The sequence below is a fragment of the Eptatretus burgeri genome, chromosome 10 (genome assembly GCF_056783735.1).
Source record: "Eptatretus burgeri isolate ZD-2024b chromosome 10, Ebu_testis_v1, whole genome shotgun sequence".
Taxonomy (NCBI): Eukaryota; Metazoa; Chordata; class Myxini; order Myxiniformes; family Myxinidae; genus Eptatretus; species Eptatretus burgeri.
Window position 1 is genome coordinate 16,321,322 of NC_140970.1, and position 20,080 is coordinate 16,341,401.

Sequence of the window (20,080 nt, forward strand, 5' to 3'; positions counted from 1 at the left end):
CAGCCTGGTACAACCGCTCAAAATAACCAGCCCAGCGGGCCTTCACTTCAGACTCCTCTGTCAAGAGCCTACCACTCTCTGCTCGAACTGCAGTGCTCCGAGGGATGGGCTTGGATGAACGCAATGCGTGAATTCCCCTGTAAGCGGGACGAGAATCACCTGTCCACAGGTGATGCTCTACCCCCTCACAGATTCCTCGCACACAGGCTTCCTTGTCCACCCTCAGTGCACGTACAGTTTTACGTCTCAGCTCCCTGAACAGCTCAGCTCTGCCATTCAGCCTGGCCCTGCAACTCTGGTCAATGGAATCCAGTGTCCCTTGAGAGACAAAATTCTTCTTTGCCCTGCGGTGAGTTCAAAGACATCCACCGGCAACATCAAGGATGGTGGTCTTGAAGGCACTCCACAACTCTTCAGGACCCCCCAAAGCACCCAGACCCCCCAAATGTCCACTCAGCCTGTTCGCAAACTCATCAGCTACTCTATCATCCCTGAGCTTGCCAACATCCAGTCGAGGCTGGGATGGTACCATTCTCCAGGATTTCACGTGCAGCTTTAGAGTTGCTACAACAAGCCTGTGGTCAGTATTGAGGAACTGAGCACTTCGGTAGACCCTGCAGTTCTGGATCATCCTCCAGCGACCGTCAATGAGGACATGGTCAATCTCCTTTGCTGCACCGCCAGCGTTGGAATACCAAGTCCAGCGATGAGCTTGTGGGCGCTGAAACCATGAACCAACCACCCTAAGTCCATGACTTCTTGCAAAGTCAAGGAACTTAGTGCTATTCTGGTTCATAGTTCCTGACCCATGGGGACCAACACACCTCATAACCGTCCCTATCAGTTCCAGTCGATGCATTGAAATCCCCCAAGACTAGAAGTGTATCTCGTCTGGGGCCTGGTCAACCACAGACTCGAGTGTGGCGTAGAATGCATCCTTCACGGCGAGGTCACTCGCCTCAGTCGGAGCATATACAGAGACCAGGGAAATGACACCTAAGGAGTGACGAATCCTTAATCTCATAATACGCTTGTTGACCGGTGTTACCTCAATTATCATTGGGGTCAGCTTATTGGACACAGCTACAGCAACTCCATGGGTATGGTAACCATCAGAGCGACCAGACCAATAGTAGGTGCAACCACCCACCATTATCTCGCCGCAATCTGGTCTCCGAACCTCAGAGAGAGCTGCAATACCGATGTCCAAACGCTTGAGCTCAGATGATAACAGACAGGTGATCATCCTCTCTTAGGGATAGGACATTCCAGGCACCCACCCGAAGGGACCGCCTCAGGTTAACCCAAGGAGACCGCCGTCTGGTGGTCGACACCTCAGCATCACTCCGACACACTCTCCCGCAATGTGACCCAGGGATGTTACCCTGTGGTTTCCCTCCTATCATCAAAGATTGGGGGTCCCGAAGGCTTTGCCCCAATCCCCTCATCCGGTGAGCTGCCCTGCGAAGGGAAGCTGCGCAGGAGGTACTCCCACGGAGTGGGTTTTCAGATTTTTTTTTGCGTTTTTGTGTTTTGCGGAATGAAGGGTTTTACGGTGGCCGGAGTGCAAATCCTGCCACCAACCTCCTAATAAAAAAGTAACCCAACTGCAGGAGGACGTCCGCAGACACAGTTGGGCACTAGATATGGATGGCCGTTGGCTCACAAGGAGCTCCTCCACCCTTTGACAGGTTTTGTTTTTAATCCTGCTGGGTGTCCATATCCAAACACCCTCCTCACCAGAAAACCTGGTGGGCGAGACGGTCTAGTCGCCGATAACCCGACCATGGAACAGGTTAGTACAGGTTTACATGGTACCTGTAGCAGGTCACAGATCTAACCTGACCTGACACGTCAGGTCCTACAATCGCAGGGAAATAGCATGCCAGTCTCATGCATTATTTGTGGCAGGCAATGAAAGACAAATGCTGAGAGACGTGCTCTTTCTTCACAGCAGTTCGCCTCTGCACAGGGATCATTCTACATAGATGCCATTCTTGAATAGCTTTAAGCAGCTGCATCTACCCACACCCCCTGCCCACAGTGACTATTATGTGTCGACATTTAAAGTCACATCTGCCTGGCCACCAATTCACCGATGATGAGGAATTAACTAATGCAGAAGACTTGGCAGAAGGTACAATCTGAAAACTTCGATTTCACTGGTGTAATCCATTTGAAGGACAAATGGTCAAAGAGCATTGATGGATACACAACTTTGAAAAATAACAAAGTTGCTGTGTCTTGGATGACAGCAAGTATTAATTCTTTGAAAAATTTGGAACACCCCTCATCTATTGAATAACAATCATCTTAACATTGAGGTTTGTCATTAATTGAGCATGTTAAAATAGTACTGCACAAAAAATATTAAGGCAATCAAAACTGGTGTCACTGAAAATGTTGCCGCTATCGTTCCGTCCTTCGCAAAGACATTACTGATAAGCAAAAGTTTTTCAGCAAACACGGGAAAAGAAATCATCAGGATAGTTGTGCTTGCTCTTACAGGTCAAGACTGAACATTGTATTTTGTATCAAATGAAAATACCAAAAGATTCTTCCTCCGTTGAACCCTCTTGGGCTTTTGGCAAATTGTGACGGATCCCAAATCACACCAATGCATGTCTTCAGATCCAAGCATTTTCTTGCCTTTGTTTCCTGTAAGGGGACAAAGGAAGAACATTCGGTCTGTTCTTTGGTAGCTAAATAAGCCTGTTGAGTTCCAACATTATTTACCTGAACAATTAACCAGATTGATCAAATATTTACAGGGAGGTTGTTGAGCAATTTTCTGACCACGTCAACAACGTTCCTGCAATTATAGTTTCATTTTTCTTCATTCATTGTTTTTGATTAAACGTTTACGATTCCAATAAACAATAAGATGAACATCAAAACTGAAAGTATTTGGCAGGTTCTTTGGTATGGCAGTTGAAAGACCAATGAGGCACAGTTGAAAAATACCCTGCTTGTCGAAGCAAAAAAAAAAATCAAATAATTGCAATCACTCATTTACAAAGGTAACATATTTAAACTTTCAATTTTAATACATTTCCTTTAAAATCATTCTACAAGGAAGATGAACAAATATAAAATTCCATTGATCTCGATAACTGTCATTTTCTAACCTGGATCTCGACAACCAAGGGTATTCTTCCGATTAGTTATCGAATGTCATTACCTGGACCTGGTAATTACCAACTTTCCATCCAACCTCCCCTGTTTCTCCTCTGTCCATTTTGGATTCTCTGATCATGTTCTTGTCAAAGTCCATGTCTCTCTGGCTCAGGTAACAGAACTACCTCAATGCTGCAGGGTTTGACTGTTTACACAAGTCAACTGATGGGAACTGTAATCCTTCCTCCGAAAGGTCCTGTCACACCTTGACGATTTAGCCAGCGTATGCCTGACGTATGAAAAATTTGGCTAAAACGCTGGCACACGTCGAATACGTTATGGGTAAGTTTGTATACGTTAAGAGCACGCTGGCATATGTCATAGAACGCCGGCATACATCGTCGCTGAGCTGTTAGACAAATTTTCCATGCTTGAAATTTTCCGACGTATGCCAGCGTATGACTCACATGTTCCGCATACGCTGGCATAAGTTGTCGGCACGTTACGCGATCGTTGACACACGTCGACACACGTTACTTGGAAGTTACTCATAAGTCGAAGCACGTCGAGGTAATGGTTAGCATACCCGAAACTTATTTCTCACCTATGAGTAACGTGTTGTAGGCACGTTACGCGATCGTTGACACACGTCGACCACACATTACTTGTAAGTTATTCATAAGTCGAAACACGTTGAGGTAATATCTAGCGCAGTGGTTCTCAACCTTGTGTAGCCGCGACCCCCCCCCCCCCAAAAAAAAAAAAAAAACATGGAGTCTGGAACACTGATGGGTTCCTCCTGTGAGGCCCATTTGTATATACGAATTCCCCAAAACGCTGCCAATACGCCATTATACGGTAGATGTAAGTTAGAAACACGTTCAGTAAGTTCTGTGGTCGTCCGGAAGACGTCAATCAAATACGTCTGCGTACGTCAATCAGCGTTTGAGATACGTTACACATAGGTTCAAAGCACGTTACTCATAGGTTCAAAGCACGTTACTCATAGGTTAAAAATTAAGTTTCGAGTATGCTAAACATTACCTCGACGTGTTTCGACTTATGAGTAACTTACAAGTAACGTATGTCGACGTGTGTCAACGATTGCGTAGCGTGCCTACAACTTATGCTGGCATAGGCGGAACATGTGTCATACGCCGAGTACGTTGAGAAATTTTCAACATGCTGAAAATTTGTCGACGTACTCGGCGTACTACGACGTTTGCCAGCGTGCTCTTAACGTATACAAAACTTACCCATAACGTATTTGACGTGGGTCAGCTTGGTTCGGCAATTTTTTCATACGTCGGCATACGCTGGCTAAAACGTCAAGGTGTGACAGCGGCTTCACACTTCGATGTCCAGTGCAGTTATGATTTGAATCGTCGAGCCGCAGCCTATGAATACCCGACGCCACGTGATCGTCGGCAATACGCTGCCGCGCTATGCATAAGTTAGGCTATCGTTGGGCATAGGTTGTGAACGCTGACAACACGCTCATCATTCGTTGTTATAAGTTATCTATATGTGATTGAAACGTTCTGTGTACGTTACTAATACGTTATGCTTAGGTCCAACACGTTATTATACGCCCAAAACTTAAAAAAACATCAATAGTTCAGCGTACGCCAGCGTTTTACATACATTTTGATACCTTGCCATACGCTGGCTAAAACGTCAAGGTGTGACAGGGCCTTTACAAAAGGATTTGGCTGCCATCTCCACAGCATCTGATATTGATTCCACCTTTTTTTTCTTTTTTATATGAAGAGAATGTCGAGGCTCGTATGAGAGTTAACACGTCGCACACAACAAGGGGGGCAGGAGAGGGAAGGACAAAACAGTTGGGAACAGAGACATTAGCAGATCTGTGGAAGGGAGAGGGGTGGGGGCGGGTGGGGCAGGGCAGGAAGGAAGGCATGGAATTTGAAGGAGGTGGGTTTGGGGTGGATTAACTGGGGTAGAAAAGATCATGGTTTTAGATGGGGGAAGATAAGAGGTGATGGTGAACAGCTTTTTTGAAGACCTGGAGGGAAGAATGAGATTGAAGAGAGTGTGGGAGTTTATTCCAAAGGTGGGGAAAAAGAGGAATGAAAGAGTGAAGGTGAGCAGTGATTCTTGATTTTGGTAGTTTTAGCAGAAGGGGGTTGCTGGCGGACCTTGAGCGACCTGCAGAAATATGGTGGTGGGGGGGCATATTGCAGACAGAGTGGGGGAGGGGGGGCGAGATGGGAGATGAAAGAAAGACCACCAATGTGCCTGCAGTGAGAGAGTGAGAGACCCAAAGAATCAGCCTCACCACGGGAGATGCCAATGATCCGAAATGCCTTGGTTTCCACAGCGTAAAGCCGAGAAAGGTGAGAGGCAGGAGCACCAGCCCAGAGGGGAGAGCAGTACTCCATCAGGCTGTGGACGAAAGCTTTGTATGTGGTCAGGAGCTTAGGTGAGCTGAGGAAGGACTTTACATAATGGAGGATGCCCAGTCAGCGACTGGCTTTGGAGGCCAGCTTGGAAATGTGGCTTTCCCAGGAAAGATCATGGCAGATAGTGAGACCCAGAAGCTTGAATGAAAGGACTTCTTCCAGAGGATTGTTGAGAACGTAGTTGGGAGGGGGGGGGGGTTCCAAATGGTCCATTCGGAGAGACAGTGAGAGTGTGAGATTTGTCAGGATTGAAAGACATGTTCCACATGTTGGACCAGTTTGTGATGTTATCCAGATCTGCAGAGAGCGAAGAAGCTGCTGCTTGCCGGTCTGAGGGATAACAGATGACACGGCAGAGGGTGGAGTCATCAGAAAACATTAAATGAGGATTTTCCAGAGAGTCAGAGAGATCATTGATGAAAACCACAAAAAGAACAGGGCCCAGAACGCTGCCTTGAGGAACTCCAGCCTGGACAGGAAGAGGGGATGAAAGAACGCCATTTAGGGCCACACGTTGACTGTGACAGGAGAGGAAGTCTGTGAGCCATGAGTGGAGATGGCCTTGAATACCATGGGAAGAGAGTTTGGTGAGCAGGGCAGGGTGCCAGACCATGTCAGAAGCACGCGATATGTCCAGCGATAAGGCTCTGATTTCATGTCTGGCATTGAGGACCTCCATCAATTGTTTGGAGAGCAGGAGTAACATATCCACGGTAGAGTGACCTGGTCTGAAACCAAATTGATGATCGGAAATCAAGCCATTGGAGAAGAGGAAGGATTTAATGTCTGAAGCGATGATGGATTCCATAACCTTGCTGATGATTGGGAGAAGGCTCATTGGTCTGGAGTTGCACGGATGTGTTTTTGCACCTTTTTATGCAGAGCGGTAATGTTTGCTGATTTCCAAGCAGATGGCAGATGACCTTGAGCAAATGAAAGGGTGAATAGAACTGAGAGAGGGTGAGTCAGAGCAGCAGAGCAGGTTTTTAGGCCACGTGGGCTGATGCCGTCTGGACCGGTTGCAGAATCTGAGTCGACGTTTAACAGCAAGCTCCCTACTTTGTTGGAAGAAAAGGACACAGAATCCAGGGACAAATGGGTGTGACTGGGTAAAGGCGCTGTCACACCTTGACGATTTAGCCAGCAATGGCAACATATAAAAATGTATGTAAAACGTTGGCGTACGCTGAAATTTTGATGTTTTTTTTAAAGTTTTGGTCGTATTCATAACGTGTTGGTCGTATGCATAACATATTAGTCACGGGCACAGAACGTTTCGTTGTCTTATAGAAAACTTATACCAACGAATGCGTAGCCTGTTGTCGGCGTTCACAACCTATGCCCAACGATAGTTTAACTTTGGCATAAAGCGCTGTACGTATCGCCGACGGACTCGTGGCGTAGCCTGTTAAAAACCTGCCGCACACCGATTTAAATCATAACTGCCTGAGAATTGAAAGTGTCAACCACCCAGTCACACCTTGACTATTTAGCCAGCGTATGCTGACCAATGAAAAATTTGCCGAACCAAGCTGGCACACGTCGAATGCGTTATGGGTAAATTGTGTATACGTTAAGAGCACGCTGAAAAACGATGAAGTACGCTGTCATATTTCGTGGTACGTCTCGTACGTCGTGAAATTTCAAGCATGCTGAAAATTTTACGACGAACTCGCCGTATGGCTCACACGTTCCACTACGCTGGGAATAAGTTGTCGGCACGTTATGCGATCGTTGACACACGTCGACACAAGTTCCTTGTAAGTTACTCATAAGTCGAAACACGTCGAGGTAATGTTTAGCATTCCCGAAACTTATTTTCTCCTTCAAGGCACATTTTGTTTTTTTCTCCTTGGCTCCGTGAAGGCACGTGACGAAATATCTGAAGTTGTTGTTGTTGTTGTTTTTTTATTTTTATTTTTAGTCTATCACGAATTTTAAAATATATTCGGACATTTGCTTTTAAGTTTCGACGTCGAGGTGACAATATCCTCAAACAGAAAGTATTCACAGAGAAGGAACTAAGAATAGGAAATGAGCAAACTGAAGAGGCAATCGGACGTGACGTAACGGCACGTGACGAAATATCAGAAGTTATTGTTTTTTTTTTTTAAACGCTACCAATACGCCATTATACGGTAGCTGTAAATTAGAAGCACGTTCAGTAAGTTCTGTGGTCGTCCGGAAGACGTCAATAAAATACGTCTACATACGTCAATAATGTGTTGGAGGTACGTTACACATAGGTTCAAAGCACGTTACTCATAGGTTAGAAATAAGTTCCGGGTACGCTAAACATATACCTCGACGTGTTTCGACTTATGAGTAACTTACAAGTAACGTGTGTCGACGTGTGTCAACGATCGCATAACATGCCAAAACTTAGGGCCAGCGTAGCGGAACGTGTGAGCCATACACCGGCATACGTCGTAAAATTTGAAGCATGCTAAAATTTGAGGACAACTGCAAAGTGCAACAATGAAAGCCAGCATACTACGACATATGGAAGTGTTTTTCAGCGTGCTCTTAACATATACAAAACTTACCCATAACGTATTCGACGTGTGCCAGCGTTTTAGACAAATTTTTCATAAGTCGGCATATGCTGGCTAAATCGTCAAGGTGTGACAGCACCTTAAGGTTGGTACAGAAAGTGATAGATTACGGATACAAGATTTAGATGAAAATACAGAGTTCAGGCATTCAGCCTTTTCACGTGCGGTATCAGCAGTGTGGCCATTTGAGGTAAGGGAGGGGATGGAAGGGGAACATACACCAGAAACAGATTTGATTAGACGCCACCAGGAGGAGGGATAGAGGTTTGAGAGTTCAGACTTGAGATTAGAAAGATGTTGTTTTCTGGCTCTCCTGAGGGTAGACATACACTTTTTCCAAGCTTTATGGAAGGAACTGAGATTACCCTCAATTGGGTTTGCTTTCCATTAGGCAAAGGCAAGTTGTTTCAGGACAACAGCCTCACCACAAGCTTACGTACTTTCAAAGTACTTTCAGAAACCTGGGAGTTCTTTCAGAAACTCCCTCAATCTCTATATCTCATTATATTTCTCCCTCCCGCTCTCTCCAATACAATTAATCCTGCCTGTGAATATCCTCGACATCCTTTTTGTTCGAGTACACATAATCATGTGGTGAGACAATTGTGGTCAAGCAACTTGCTTTCTCAACATAGAAGGCTAAGCTGACTGAGGACAACTTTCGATCATTCTGTAAGGCTCGTAACAAATGTTTACATCCTTAGGCTCGTGATAAAGCATCTTGCAAATTTCAAGGCTGAGCTCTTCAATGAATATCCACATATTTTGTCACATATCCACTTCATCCAACACGTTCCGTCCAAATCCGTCCACAAGTTTTTGAAACATCATGCTATATATCGTTTTTTTCCCCCATCTCTTAATGGTGAAGAATGACTTGTAAAATTAAAAAAATTATCGTATTCGGATGTTCATCAAAATATAATCTATTCATCCTTGTCACACATCCGACCTGCCCACCAAATTTCATCGGAATCGTTCACAACTTTTTATTTCATCCTGCACACAAGCAGACAGACAGGGGCGAAAATAACCCCAAGGCACCTCGGAACCATGCTGGCTTAACAAGTATGCCTTATCTCTTTAATTTGGGGAAATACAGGATAGAGAGAGAGAAAGAAAACCTGCTCCACATGCAATACCCCTACAAGTGGTGTCGTTCTTCATTCAGGTTGAGCAGACCAGCTCGGGTCTTGACATTGCTCCACTATGGGTGCTGGTATCAGCCACAATCTCTGTACACCAGCTCCGCAATCAAGCGCCCAGAACAAAAGAAGAGTGAACCCAGGAAGGAGAAACACCACAAATCACTGAAGAGCAGGCAGAAACCCAGAAGTAGCAGGAACCACCCATGAAGCATTGTTGTGCATGCTTATATTCCGTCCCCCAGGATTGTTCAAACTGTCTATGGCACATGGCCATTGGTTGATGTGCCCAACAGATGATGATTTATAGGTTGCACTGATTGGCTGGCAAGCTGGGAAAATTCCACACAACAGACAGTCCAATAGCCTCAAGTCCACCACATGTCCATATATGGGAATGTCTCTGGCACTTCTTGTGTCCTCATGCTGACCCCTCCATAGCACTCGTGGCCTGCCCCAATTGGCTGTGAACTAAGAGGAAATGCCATTTACTGACAAATAATAATGGGAAGGTTCAATAATGTTGGGGGGGGAGGGGGAAGAGGGGGAGGCAGGATGTAGATACAGACACTGTGGTGGGGAAGATGAGGTCTTTCCAAACACATTCTTGAGATGCCATATTATTTACAGGAATTACACCACACTTATTCTAACATGTTGCCACGATCATTCCAATGAAATAACTACTCTAATTAATCTATCTCTAATTTTACCCTCAAGACCAGAATCATATCACTTTGGAGACAAGCAGATTGGGATTCAGCATACTCAAAATATCTTGAAAACCACTTGTTCCAACCTATACCACTAAAATGCCATGGCGACTCTTTCTATGGGAATTTTCAGGTATTTCCTCCTGTCTAGTAGAAAAAGACACACTGACATTTTTTTGGGAATCTCCAGCAGGCAAGTATTTGTAAGTAATGTAAGAAGGAATATTTTCTTCCAGTATATACACGCTTATATTTTTTTTAAAATAAGGAAGACCTTGCCTTGTCATGGACAATTGTGAGCATCTCATTCATTTCACTTTTTGAATGCTCCTCGTATAGTAAGTATGAGTTTTTAAAAATACTTATTTTATTTTACATTGAAGGATTCACATACACATGGTTGAATTTAACTAATTTCTCTTTTGTAGTTGTCATTGGAACTTTAAGGTGAATTGGAATGCTATTAGTACAGGTGTAGATCCGAAGGTGCTTAATTAAGAACATCAGCTATCATTACAAACAAATATATACTTGTTTGTTATAGAGTTACAGTAAGGTATGGGGTTGGATAACTGTATAATTTATTTTGTGAAGTTCCTGCAAATATATTTTGAAAAAATTAGCAGCACTTATTAATAAATAAGAAAGCAATCAAGAAATGTTTGACAGATGCTCACAATGGGTAAAATGCAAAGAAAAGAGATTGACATTTTAGCTTTGTAAAACAATTATACTCAGGCACGCAATAAATTAAACTCAAACACAAGGACGTTTCATTAGCTCCTCTGTGTATCCATATTCACTTCCCATTGAATATATCATTCATTCACTTCCTGACTTTAAAAGAAACAACAATGACTTCTAAAGACATTCACTAAAAGTCTGCGTTCCAACAAATTGTTCTGACAAATTGTGTGATGTAATGGTGGTCGTCTCATTATTTCACTTGCTCATGGATATCAAAACTTCCCAACATATATTTCAGGAGGATGGTTTACATGTTTGAAATTCTGGATGAACCTTCAGTTATTGCAATCTTCAGATTAATTTCTGATAAATTTAATCAATGCAATCCAGGAGGTAAACAGGTGAGACAAATAAACTTGCATTGGAATACTTGAGTCTCTGTGAAGGTTAGTTTGAATTTGTGTCAGCAGACAAGCTTTACAATGGATTGTATACACAGTTGCTCAACTTTTTATCAACAAGAAAAAAATGCTTATTTTATACTGAAGAAGGGCTACTGCTCGAAACATCTCAAATAAAACATATTCAACTTGAAAGGCACTCGGTAAAGCACATAACTCTACCACATAATGCCTGATCCAGGAGAACATATCGGGCCCAATAACTTTTTGAAATATCATGCTATATAATCGTTTTTGAGCCCAAAATGTCAATGGTGAAGAATCACTTAAAAACTTATCGGATCCAGATCCGGATTCGGATCTTCAACAAAATTGAACCAATCCTTCTTTGTCACACACCCATTATGTCCAAGAAGTTTAGTCCAAATCTGTTCACAACTTTTTGAGATATCCTGCACACGGACAGACAAACAAACAGACAGCGAAGGGTGAAAACATAACCCCTTTCACCTTCGATGGTGAAGGTAATAAACCAGATAAATAAATGAAATATAGAAAGGAAACGGGAAAGGTCAATCATTCAGTGCATACCTTCAAATCTTTGAAGTATTTGAATTCAGCACGGTCTAACTTGCAGTATCTCCGTTTCCAGGTCTGCAACACAAATCGACAATAACTACTTGTCTAGCTATTTGGAAAACTTTCACAATTCCGGATATCATGATTGAAAAGAAATATCTCATGTTATTGACTCTCTGATCCAACAGGATGAAAATGTTTGTATGTTTTGTGCATTGCAATTCTCAGCAAAGCATTTTCTCCTCCTTAATTTACATAATTTAGTGTGTGTGTGTGTGTGTGTGTGTGTGTGTGTGTGTGTGTGTGTGTGTGTGTGTGTGTGTGTGTGTGTGTGTGTGTGTGTGTGTGTGTGTGGTGTGTGTGTACGTGAATACAGAAGCAAGGGAGTAGCAGCTGATACTGCTTTTTGTAGAGGGGTGGCTCTGTGATTCACAGATTGCAACTAAAGGCAGAAGTTCGGTTTTAATTGTTGGAGCTTATTTCCCAGCTACAATTCAAAGTTTTCATCAATTGTGTAATGGTTTCCTTCATATGGTGGAGGTGTGGCAGGTGTACCTTGCTAGTCGGTACCCTTGCAGCAACTGCTTGTGTTTCAAATGGGTTCATATAAAATGAAAAGACATTATTTGAAATACATTACCCTTTAACCCACAACCACAACTAAATCTGGAAGTTCTATTTTTACTGTAATATCTTGTTACATCCACCACCGAAAGTTGGCGGAGTTTATGTTTTCACCCCTGTCTGTTTGTTTGTTTGTCGATGAACAGGATATCTCAAAAGGTTGTGGACGGATTCGGACGAAATTTTGTGGACAGGTTGGGTTTGTGACAAGGACGAAATGATTACCATTTTTGGTAAAGATCTGAATACGAGAATTTTTTTTCAGTGATTCTTCGCCATTGAGTGCGATTGCGCTAAAAACGATATACTACATGACATCTCAAAAAAGTTATTGAATGATTCAGACGAAACTTGGAGGACAAGTTGGGTGTATGACAAGGGCAAATTGATTCAATTTTGGTGAGCATCCGAATCCAGATCCAGATTTGAGAATTTTTTTTATTTTATAAGTGACTAGCTGAAACCTCGTCACAGACAGATCCCGTTCATTCAACCACCCTCACCAGCTCACACACACTCGAGGGACATGGACTGGACAGGGTGTGCTTGCCCTCGCCTACTCATCCCCCGCTCCTGCCCCATTCAATTTGCTTACCCCGCCCAAAAATGTAATTACCTCTTCACTCCCCGTCCCCCGTCTTTTGATTCCCTGCCCCACTTGCCCCCGGGCCCCCACCCCCTGTCCACCCCCTCACACTCAACTCCGCCTCATTCAACCCAGCCCCCGCCCCCATTTCTCCCTCTCTTCCGCTTTCAATTTGCTTACCCCCGCCCAAAAATTTGCTTACCTTGCCCCCCACCTCTTCACTCCTCGCCCCCATCTCAACAAAAAGTGTTTATTCTGCTTCAGCGTTGAAGTTTGACTATCGGCACGATGTGCGATGCACTCTTACAGGTACGAAGTTTCTTTCAGTCCAGGTCACAGTACCGAGAAAAACGTGACGCGACCGCTAGGAGGAGCACAAAATTTGTCCTTCAGTATTATTATAGAGATAGAAGATAGAAGATAAAAGATACAGTAGACGCCACTTAATAAATCCACGGTTATAAAATCCAGCCGCTGATTGTGACCAAAATGAGTTGGAACGGAATTTTATATCGAGAAATCCTCCGTTTAATAAATCCACTTTGCTTGGCACGTGCGAGGTCTCAACCTAAGCTTGATGTAGTATGCGCTGCCGCAGAGTGAAAAAAAAACAAAAAAACCAACAACAACAGCAACTGGTGACGGACTTCGAATCCCGCCGCCGCTCGAATCCCTCCGACCCCAAATCCCAATAGCCAAGGGAAGAAAGCAACGACGAACCCGAGCTGATGCCAACAGCGGCAGAGATGCGGACGGCACTCGCCAAATTGGACAGGGGACTGCAGCTCTCAGGTTTTACCCATCCCGATTTCCGCCACGTGACGGATTCAATAAAGGAACATTTGCGCAAAACCTTCCCTCCCAAGCAAGCAACCTTGGAGAGATTCTTTTTGTGGTGTATTGGCATACGCGGGCAAGGCACAATGCGGGGAGCGTTGTGGGGGTGTGGAGGAGTGGTTTTGGTAGTCACGTGTCCGCTGTGGTGTCCGGTGATCAGTGAGGCACGTAGAGTCGTGAGGGTTGCCGTAACTCTGTTTATTGCGTATCCGGATGTGCACCACTGGAGACTACCACTCGCCTCTAGCGGTGCGAACACCGATAAGCCTTGCGGACACGTGACTACCAAAACCACTCCTCCACGCCCCCACAACGCTCCCCGCATTGTGCCTTGCCCGCGTATGCCAATACACCACATTCCTCCCTCCTAAAAACATGATTATAAAATGACAATTATAATGATAAGCATCGTAAGCAAAACATACTACGGCACAAAAGAAAAATGGGCTTCATCTGCACAACCTGTCACAATAATGCCGTCGATATAATCTGGCCCACAATTCAGCCCTCTATCCCCATCGCAACATATATAGTGTTGGTGCGAGCGAGTTGAAACCCAAACGCAGTGGACAGGTGCTCGAGTACTGAGTTGCACGACGAACCCAATGATGTTTGCAGACCACACTAACCATGGCCGTTTTAAAGATATAAAGAAGCAAATCAGGGAGCACAGTATCACTATGCAGCAGAAGCGCCCCCAGGCGCCCATGCTTACATGCCATCCGTCGAAGTCGAGGTGACATGAATCGTCGAACCTCTCGCGCCCCCGGCAGACAAGCTTGCCCATCCCCCACGGACAGAAACAGGTAAACACGCTGAGTCCGCCAGATATGAGGGCGCCATCGCTGGCGTGGAGTAGCGGGTGGGGCGGCCTTGGGAAGATAACGGCCCGGCCCCCGCGCGAGAGTAACGGGAGGGTGACGCTGAACAGCGAACCGCCCCCCCCCCATCGACTCGAACCAGGCAATCAGTCGGCTCTATTACCAGCCGTCCCACACCAAAACCGCGCATCAAATCCCATCGAGACTTCAACGCACGTCCATACAGATGAACAGCGTTGACTGGATATATATTAGGGTCATATAACAGCAAAAACATCGTCTGCGCAGATGCAAACTTCCCTTCACGCACAGCGCGTTTCTTCAGTATAATCCCCACACATGAGATGGCAGTGAACCGCGGACTGTCCTCGAAGCCGGAGATCAGAAAGACCTCTTTATTCGCAACGATCGTCCGCAAGTTCTTCACATCATATTGATCATATTGGTCATCATATTGATCGATCTCAGCCAAACACATTATGCTCACACGCGGACTGTTGGCATTTGCTTTAACAACGCCAAGCTGAATCACTCGTGCTGCGAGAATCAAATACACAACAATTAGCAATTTATGAACCACATTGCGCGTATGCCTCCTGGTTGCCACGACGTTGAGGCGGCTTGCTTGCCGGTCTCCATCTGAACGTCGCAGAGGCCACCGTCGATGTTCGCGTTCCGCGAACTTCTTATATGAGACCAGCTCGTTCCAATCCTCTGTTGAAATCACCTGAACGACACGGGTGTGCACTGTATCATGAGCGCAGCGGAAGCGCGAGAGCCCGTCGCAGCTGGCATGGCCCCCATTGCTCCGGAACCGTATATCGTAGTTGCCGGAATCAATGACCGGAAACCCATGTTGCATCGTCGCGGCTCCTGCCGCTGGAACCTCGCCCTCGGGTCTCGAGGGAGGCCCGGGCCCAAACGGAGGTACATGCCCCGAAGGAGGCACAGGTGCACCTGGAGGTACGAACTCCGAAACAGGAACCTCCACCTCCTCCCGCCGAAACTCTAATCGGCCCGGCACGGGACGCCCAAGGCCACCGGCTGGCGCCATCCAGTCGAGTTGAATGCGGGCCAACCCGCTCCGACCCAAAAGGGCGAGCCCTCCCTTCGCACCACGAACCGCGAGAGCGTGACCCGCTGACCTTGATGGGTGACCAAGACGTGTGCCCTGCCAACCGCTGGTCGCGCTTCACCGGTATCCATGTGCAATGCGAGGGTAGACCTGAAAAGATGAAGACCGGGGAGTGCACGAGCGGTGCGCTCGCTTATGATCGACACCGCCGCTCCGGTCTCAACTCGAAACACGATCGGTGCCCCGATCACTTCGACCTCCACTGTCATTGGTGTTGTCACCTCCTTCGGACCAATTGAAAACAGGCGCAACATCGGCTGCATCCCCTGCTCCGGGCCGCTGGGATCGCTATGCCCAGGCTGCAGGACTTGACCCGGGGCGTAAAAGTGTACGCCATGCACAAAACACCGTACCGGCAGTAGGTCTCGACCCGGGACGCAGGGGTCGCTTCGCACACCGCCATTCATGACCGTTATGATGGCCAATGACACTCGGCACACATATCATAGACGTCCCTGAGTGTTCAGACCGCCGTCCGACTGACCGCGTTGCAACGCCCGGTCACGACCCGCACCGAAGACTGTGCGTGCGGCCGTGGGCGCTTGGTACACCGCACTGACCTCCGGATCACCTGCCGCGCACTGGCCATCGAGACTCCGGACATCTCTCAGAGTCTGTGCGACAGCCGACGCCGCTTCTGAGTTGAACTTAATGTCCTCGTCCTTTAGCCGTGACATTGCAGAAACCATTCCCGAGGCTTGCAAATCAGAAATAAAACAATTTCCGAGCGCGGTCGTCGTTCACTCGACGTGAACTCGCAGGCGACGGCGAGATGTCTGGCTGCAGGACTTGACCCGCACCGAAGACTGTGCGTGCGGCCGCGGGCGCGCGAAACTCGCGATGTGCTTCCCTGGGCTCCTCACCAGGTGGTCGAACTCGAACCGCGCTAGCTGCGCTGATTTCCCCAGCGCTCTGTGCACCTCACAATCCAATTTCTCTGGCAACGACTCCAAGTCAATACCGAGGAAACCAGGCACTCTGCACACGTCGATCCGAATCCCATCCTCGTCGCCAGTGTGGTGTCCGGTGATCAGTGAGGCACGTAGAGTCGTGAGGGTTGCCGTAACTCTGTTTATTGCGTATCCGGATGTGCACCACTGCAGACTACCACTCGCCTCTAGCGGCGCGAACACCTATAAGCCTTTTGGACATGTGAATACCAAAACCACTCCTCCACGCCTCCACAATGCTCCCCGCATTGTGCCTTGCCCGCGTATGCCAATACACCACACTTTTGAACAATCCCCTTGTCACCGTTTGATAAATCAATGTTTTTGTAGCATAAAGCAGTGTTTAACGACATTCGCTTTTTGTCTTATCTCTCCAGTAGGTGGCTGAAAATAGGTTCTCCGCTTAATAAATCCAAACGGCGTGGTCCCATGGTGGATTTATAAAGCGGTGTCTACTGTACAATGTTTCTTGTTACATTTTTTGTGTCAAATTCACATTCTGAGGTAGTCGCCATGTGCAGAAGAGGGTTTTACATTGCAGACGCCATTTTCGAGGAGTGGAATGAGTAATTACACCTTTCAGCAGTAATTTTCTGACGACGGACGTAATGGCGTTAGCGAATAACCGATGATGTCATGACGTCCTGACGCCTCTCAGTGGTGACGTCACACGTCGCCATGTAAACGAATGCAAAACGAAAAGTGTTTATTCTGCTTCAGAGTTGAAGTTTGACAATTGCCACTATGTGCGATGCACTCTTACAGGTTCCATGTTTCTTTCAGTCCAGGTCACAGTACCGAGAAAAACGTGACGCGACTGCTAGGAGGAGAACAAAATTGGCCCTTCAGTATTAATATAGTGACTAGCTGAAGCCCCGTCACAGACGGATTCTGTTCATTCAACCACCCTCACCAGCTCACACACACTCGAGGGACATGGACTGGACAGGGCGTGCTTGTCCCCGCCTACTCATCCCCCCGCTGCCCCATCCCCCCCACCTTCAATTTGCTTACCCCTGAAAAAAAATTTAATTACCCGGCCCCGCCTCTTCACTCCCCGACCCCCGTCTCTTGATTCCCCGCCCCACTTGCCCCCGGGCCCCCGCCCCCTGTCCACCCCCTCACACTCAACTCCGCCTAATTCACCCCAGCCCCCGCCCCATTTCCCCCCATTTCCCGCTTTCAATTTGCTTACCCCCGCCCAAAAATTTGCTTACCTTGCCCCCCGCCTCTTCACTTCCTGCCCTCGTTACTTCATTCCCCGCCCCGCCTCTTCACTCCCTGCCCCCGTTTCTTCATTCCCCGCCCCCGCCTCTTTACTCCCCGCTCCCATCTCAACGAAAAGTGTTTATTCTGATTCAGAGTTGAAAGTTGACTCTTGCCACTATGTGCGATGCACTCTTACAGGTACGAAGTTTCTTTCAGTCCAGGTCACAGTACCGAGAAAAACGTGACGCGACCGCGAGGAGGAGCACAAAATTGGTCCTTCAGTATTAATATATAGATTCTTCACCATTGAGAGGGCCAAAAACGATATATAGCATGATATCTCAAAAAGTTGTGGACGGATTTGGACTAAACTTGGTGGATGAGTTGGGTATGTGACAAGCCAATTTGATTTTGGAGATCCGGATCCAGATCGAGCCCATCAGAGGGATACAAAATGTAAACTGTTCAGCCTGGTCGAGGTATACCCTCTCCCAAGTGCCGTCCGAATTCCATTTGTGGAGTCGTGGAATATCGTTCGGTTACGGTCCGAGACAACCTTCATATTTGCGGGTGGGTTTGGAATTTGTGATACTCCATTAAGTATGTGTTTAAGGTAAAGAGTTATTATAAAATGTTGCCACCGAAGGAGACGGAAGTTTTTAGTTTTAAGAACAACGAAGTGAAGACATCTCATTTCACATTCTCTGTAAACCCAAGTGAGCGTAACAATGGAGTGAAGAAAAGCTGTCTCATCTCAACATCATTTTTCACATGTTTCTGCAGCAGATTATAAACAAAAATCTTGAGTCGTGGAGAATGTCAGGGATGGATTGAATGGAATGTGAACGAACAACCTCAGATTTTTTTTTTTTTGCTGTACCTCTGGTGATTTACTGTCTGATAGGGAAGGAATGTGAATTTGTCTCAACGTAATTGCATAAAGCTAGTGGTGAAATTTTCAAGCAAGCGCAGAGTGGAGAATGATCTGTCCATCACAATGACTCGCATTCAAATGGAGGAAAGGACAATGTAACACTCAGTAACAACACTTTGAAACAGTCATAGACTGCAAATATCTTATCCATCCATTGGGACCATCCTCTGTGCGGAGCGTTGGTGCTGCCAAAGCAGTCTCCTTGGCTATTTGGTACAATCCTGGACAAATCATTTTGTTTGTCTGTGTACAGGATATCTCAAAAAAAGTTGTGTATGGCTTTGGATGAAATTTTGTGGACGGGTTGGGTGTGTGACAAGGACGAACCGATTAGATTTTGGTGAAGAGCCAGATTTGGATCTGACTACTTGAATTTTTTTTTAATTTTTAAAGCGATTCTTCACCATTGAGAGATAGGACCAAAAACGATATATGGCATGATATTTCAAAAACATCTTGGGCCCGATATGTTCTTCTGGATCAGGCATTGCGTGGCGGAGGTATGCGCTTTACTGAGTATCCTTCTAGTTTGTACAGTGTTAAAAGCTCGACTTTGAAAATACAGAATAGGAAAATGTTTTCAGCGTTTGAAAGTAAGACTGACAGGAAGAGATTCTCATTTTCCTGGGGGAAATCGGACAACGAACACTTTTATAATGTGAAAAATGTGGAAGATACGAGAGTTGATGACTCGGTCTGTAACCAAATGCAGAAGCATTAATATAAGGATAAAATAAAATCAAGGTGAGTTCAGTGAAATGATAACTATTGTTGCAAAATAATTACAGAGAAAAATTCAGTCAAAACGTTGGATGAATCAATCAAATGTACCACACTCTTGATAGAGCATCAGTGCTACCAAATTAGTTCCTGGGCAAAGGTTATGCTGGGGGAGTTATGCTGGGTGGGTTATGCTGGGCAAAGGTTATGCTGGGGGAGTTATGCTGGGTGGGTTATGCTGGGCAAAGGTTATGCTGGGGGAGTTATGCTCGGTGGGTTATGCTGGGTGGGTTATGCTGGACAAAGGTTATGCTGGTGAGTTATGCTCGGTGGGTTATGCTGGGTGGGTTATGCTCAGTGGGTTATGCTGGGCATGGGTTATGCTCGGTGGGTTATGCTGGGCAAAGGTTATGCTGGGTGAGATATGCTGGGCAAAGGTTATGCTGGGTGAGTTATGCTGGGTGGGTTATGCTCGGTGAGTTATGCTGGGCATGGGTTATGCTGGGTGGGTGATGCTCGGTAGGTTATGCTGGGTGAGTTATACTGGGCAAAGGTTATGCTGGGTGGGTTATGCTGGGCATGGGTTATGCTGGGTGGGTTATGCTCGGTAGGTTATGTTGGGTGAGTTATACTGGGCAAAGGTT

The 20,080-nt window shown here is 46.1% G+C and overlaps 1 protein-coding gene across 5 annotated transcripts in view; it reads right to left on the minus strand.

Moving 5' to 3' along the window:
- LOC147017993 (dual adapter for phosphotyrosine and 3-phosphotyrosine and 3-phosphoinositide-like) overlaps positions 1-20,080 on the minus strand; it is a 63,153-nt gene that overhangs the window by 19,614 nt on the left and 23,459 nt on the right. For 3 of the 5 annotated variants that reach the window (XM_085897147.1, XM_085897146.1, XM_085897143.1), the window contains 2 exons: positions 11,633-11,695; positions 2,549-2,658 (listed from right to left, as the gene is read on the minus strand). In XM_085897147.1, the coding sequence (XP_085753273.1) occupies positions 2,549-2,658; positions 11,633-11,695 (173 nt within the window). Of the gene's footprint in view, positions 1-2,548; positions 2,659-11,440; positions 11,494-11,632; positions 11,696-20,080 lie in introns of all 5 variants that reach the window. The other 2 variants (XR_015062213.1, XM_085897144.1) reach the window with 2 other exon arrangements.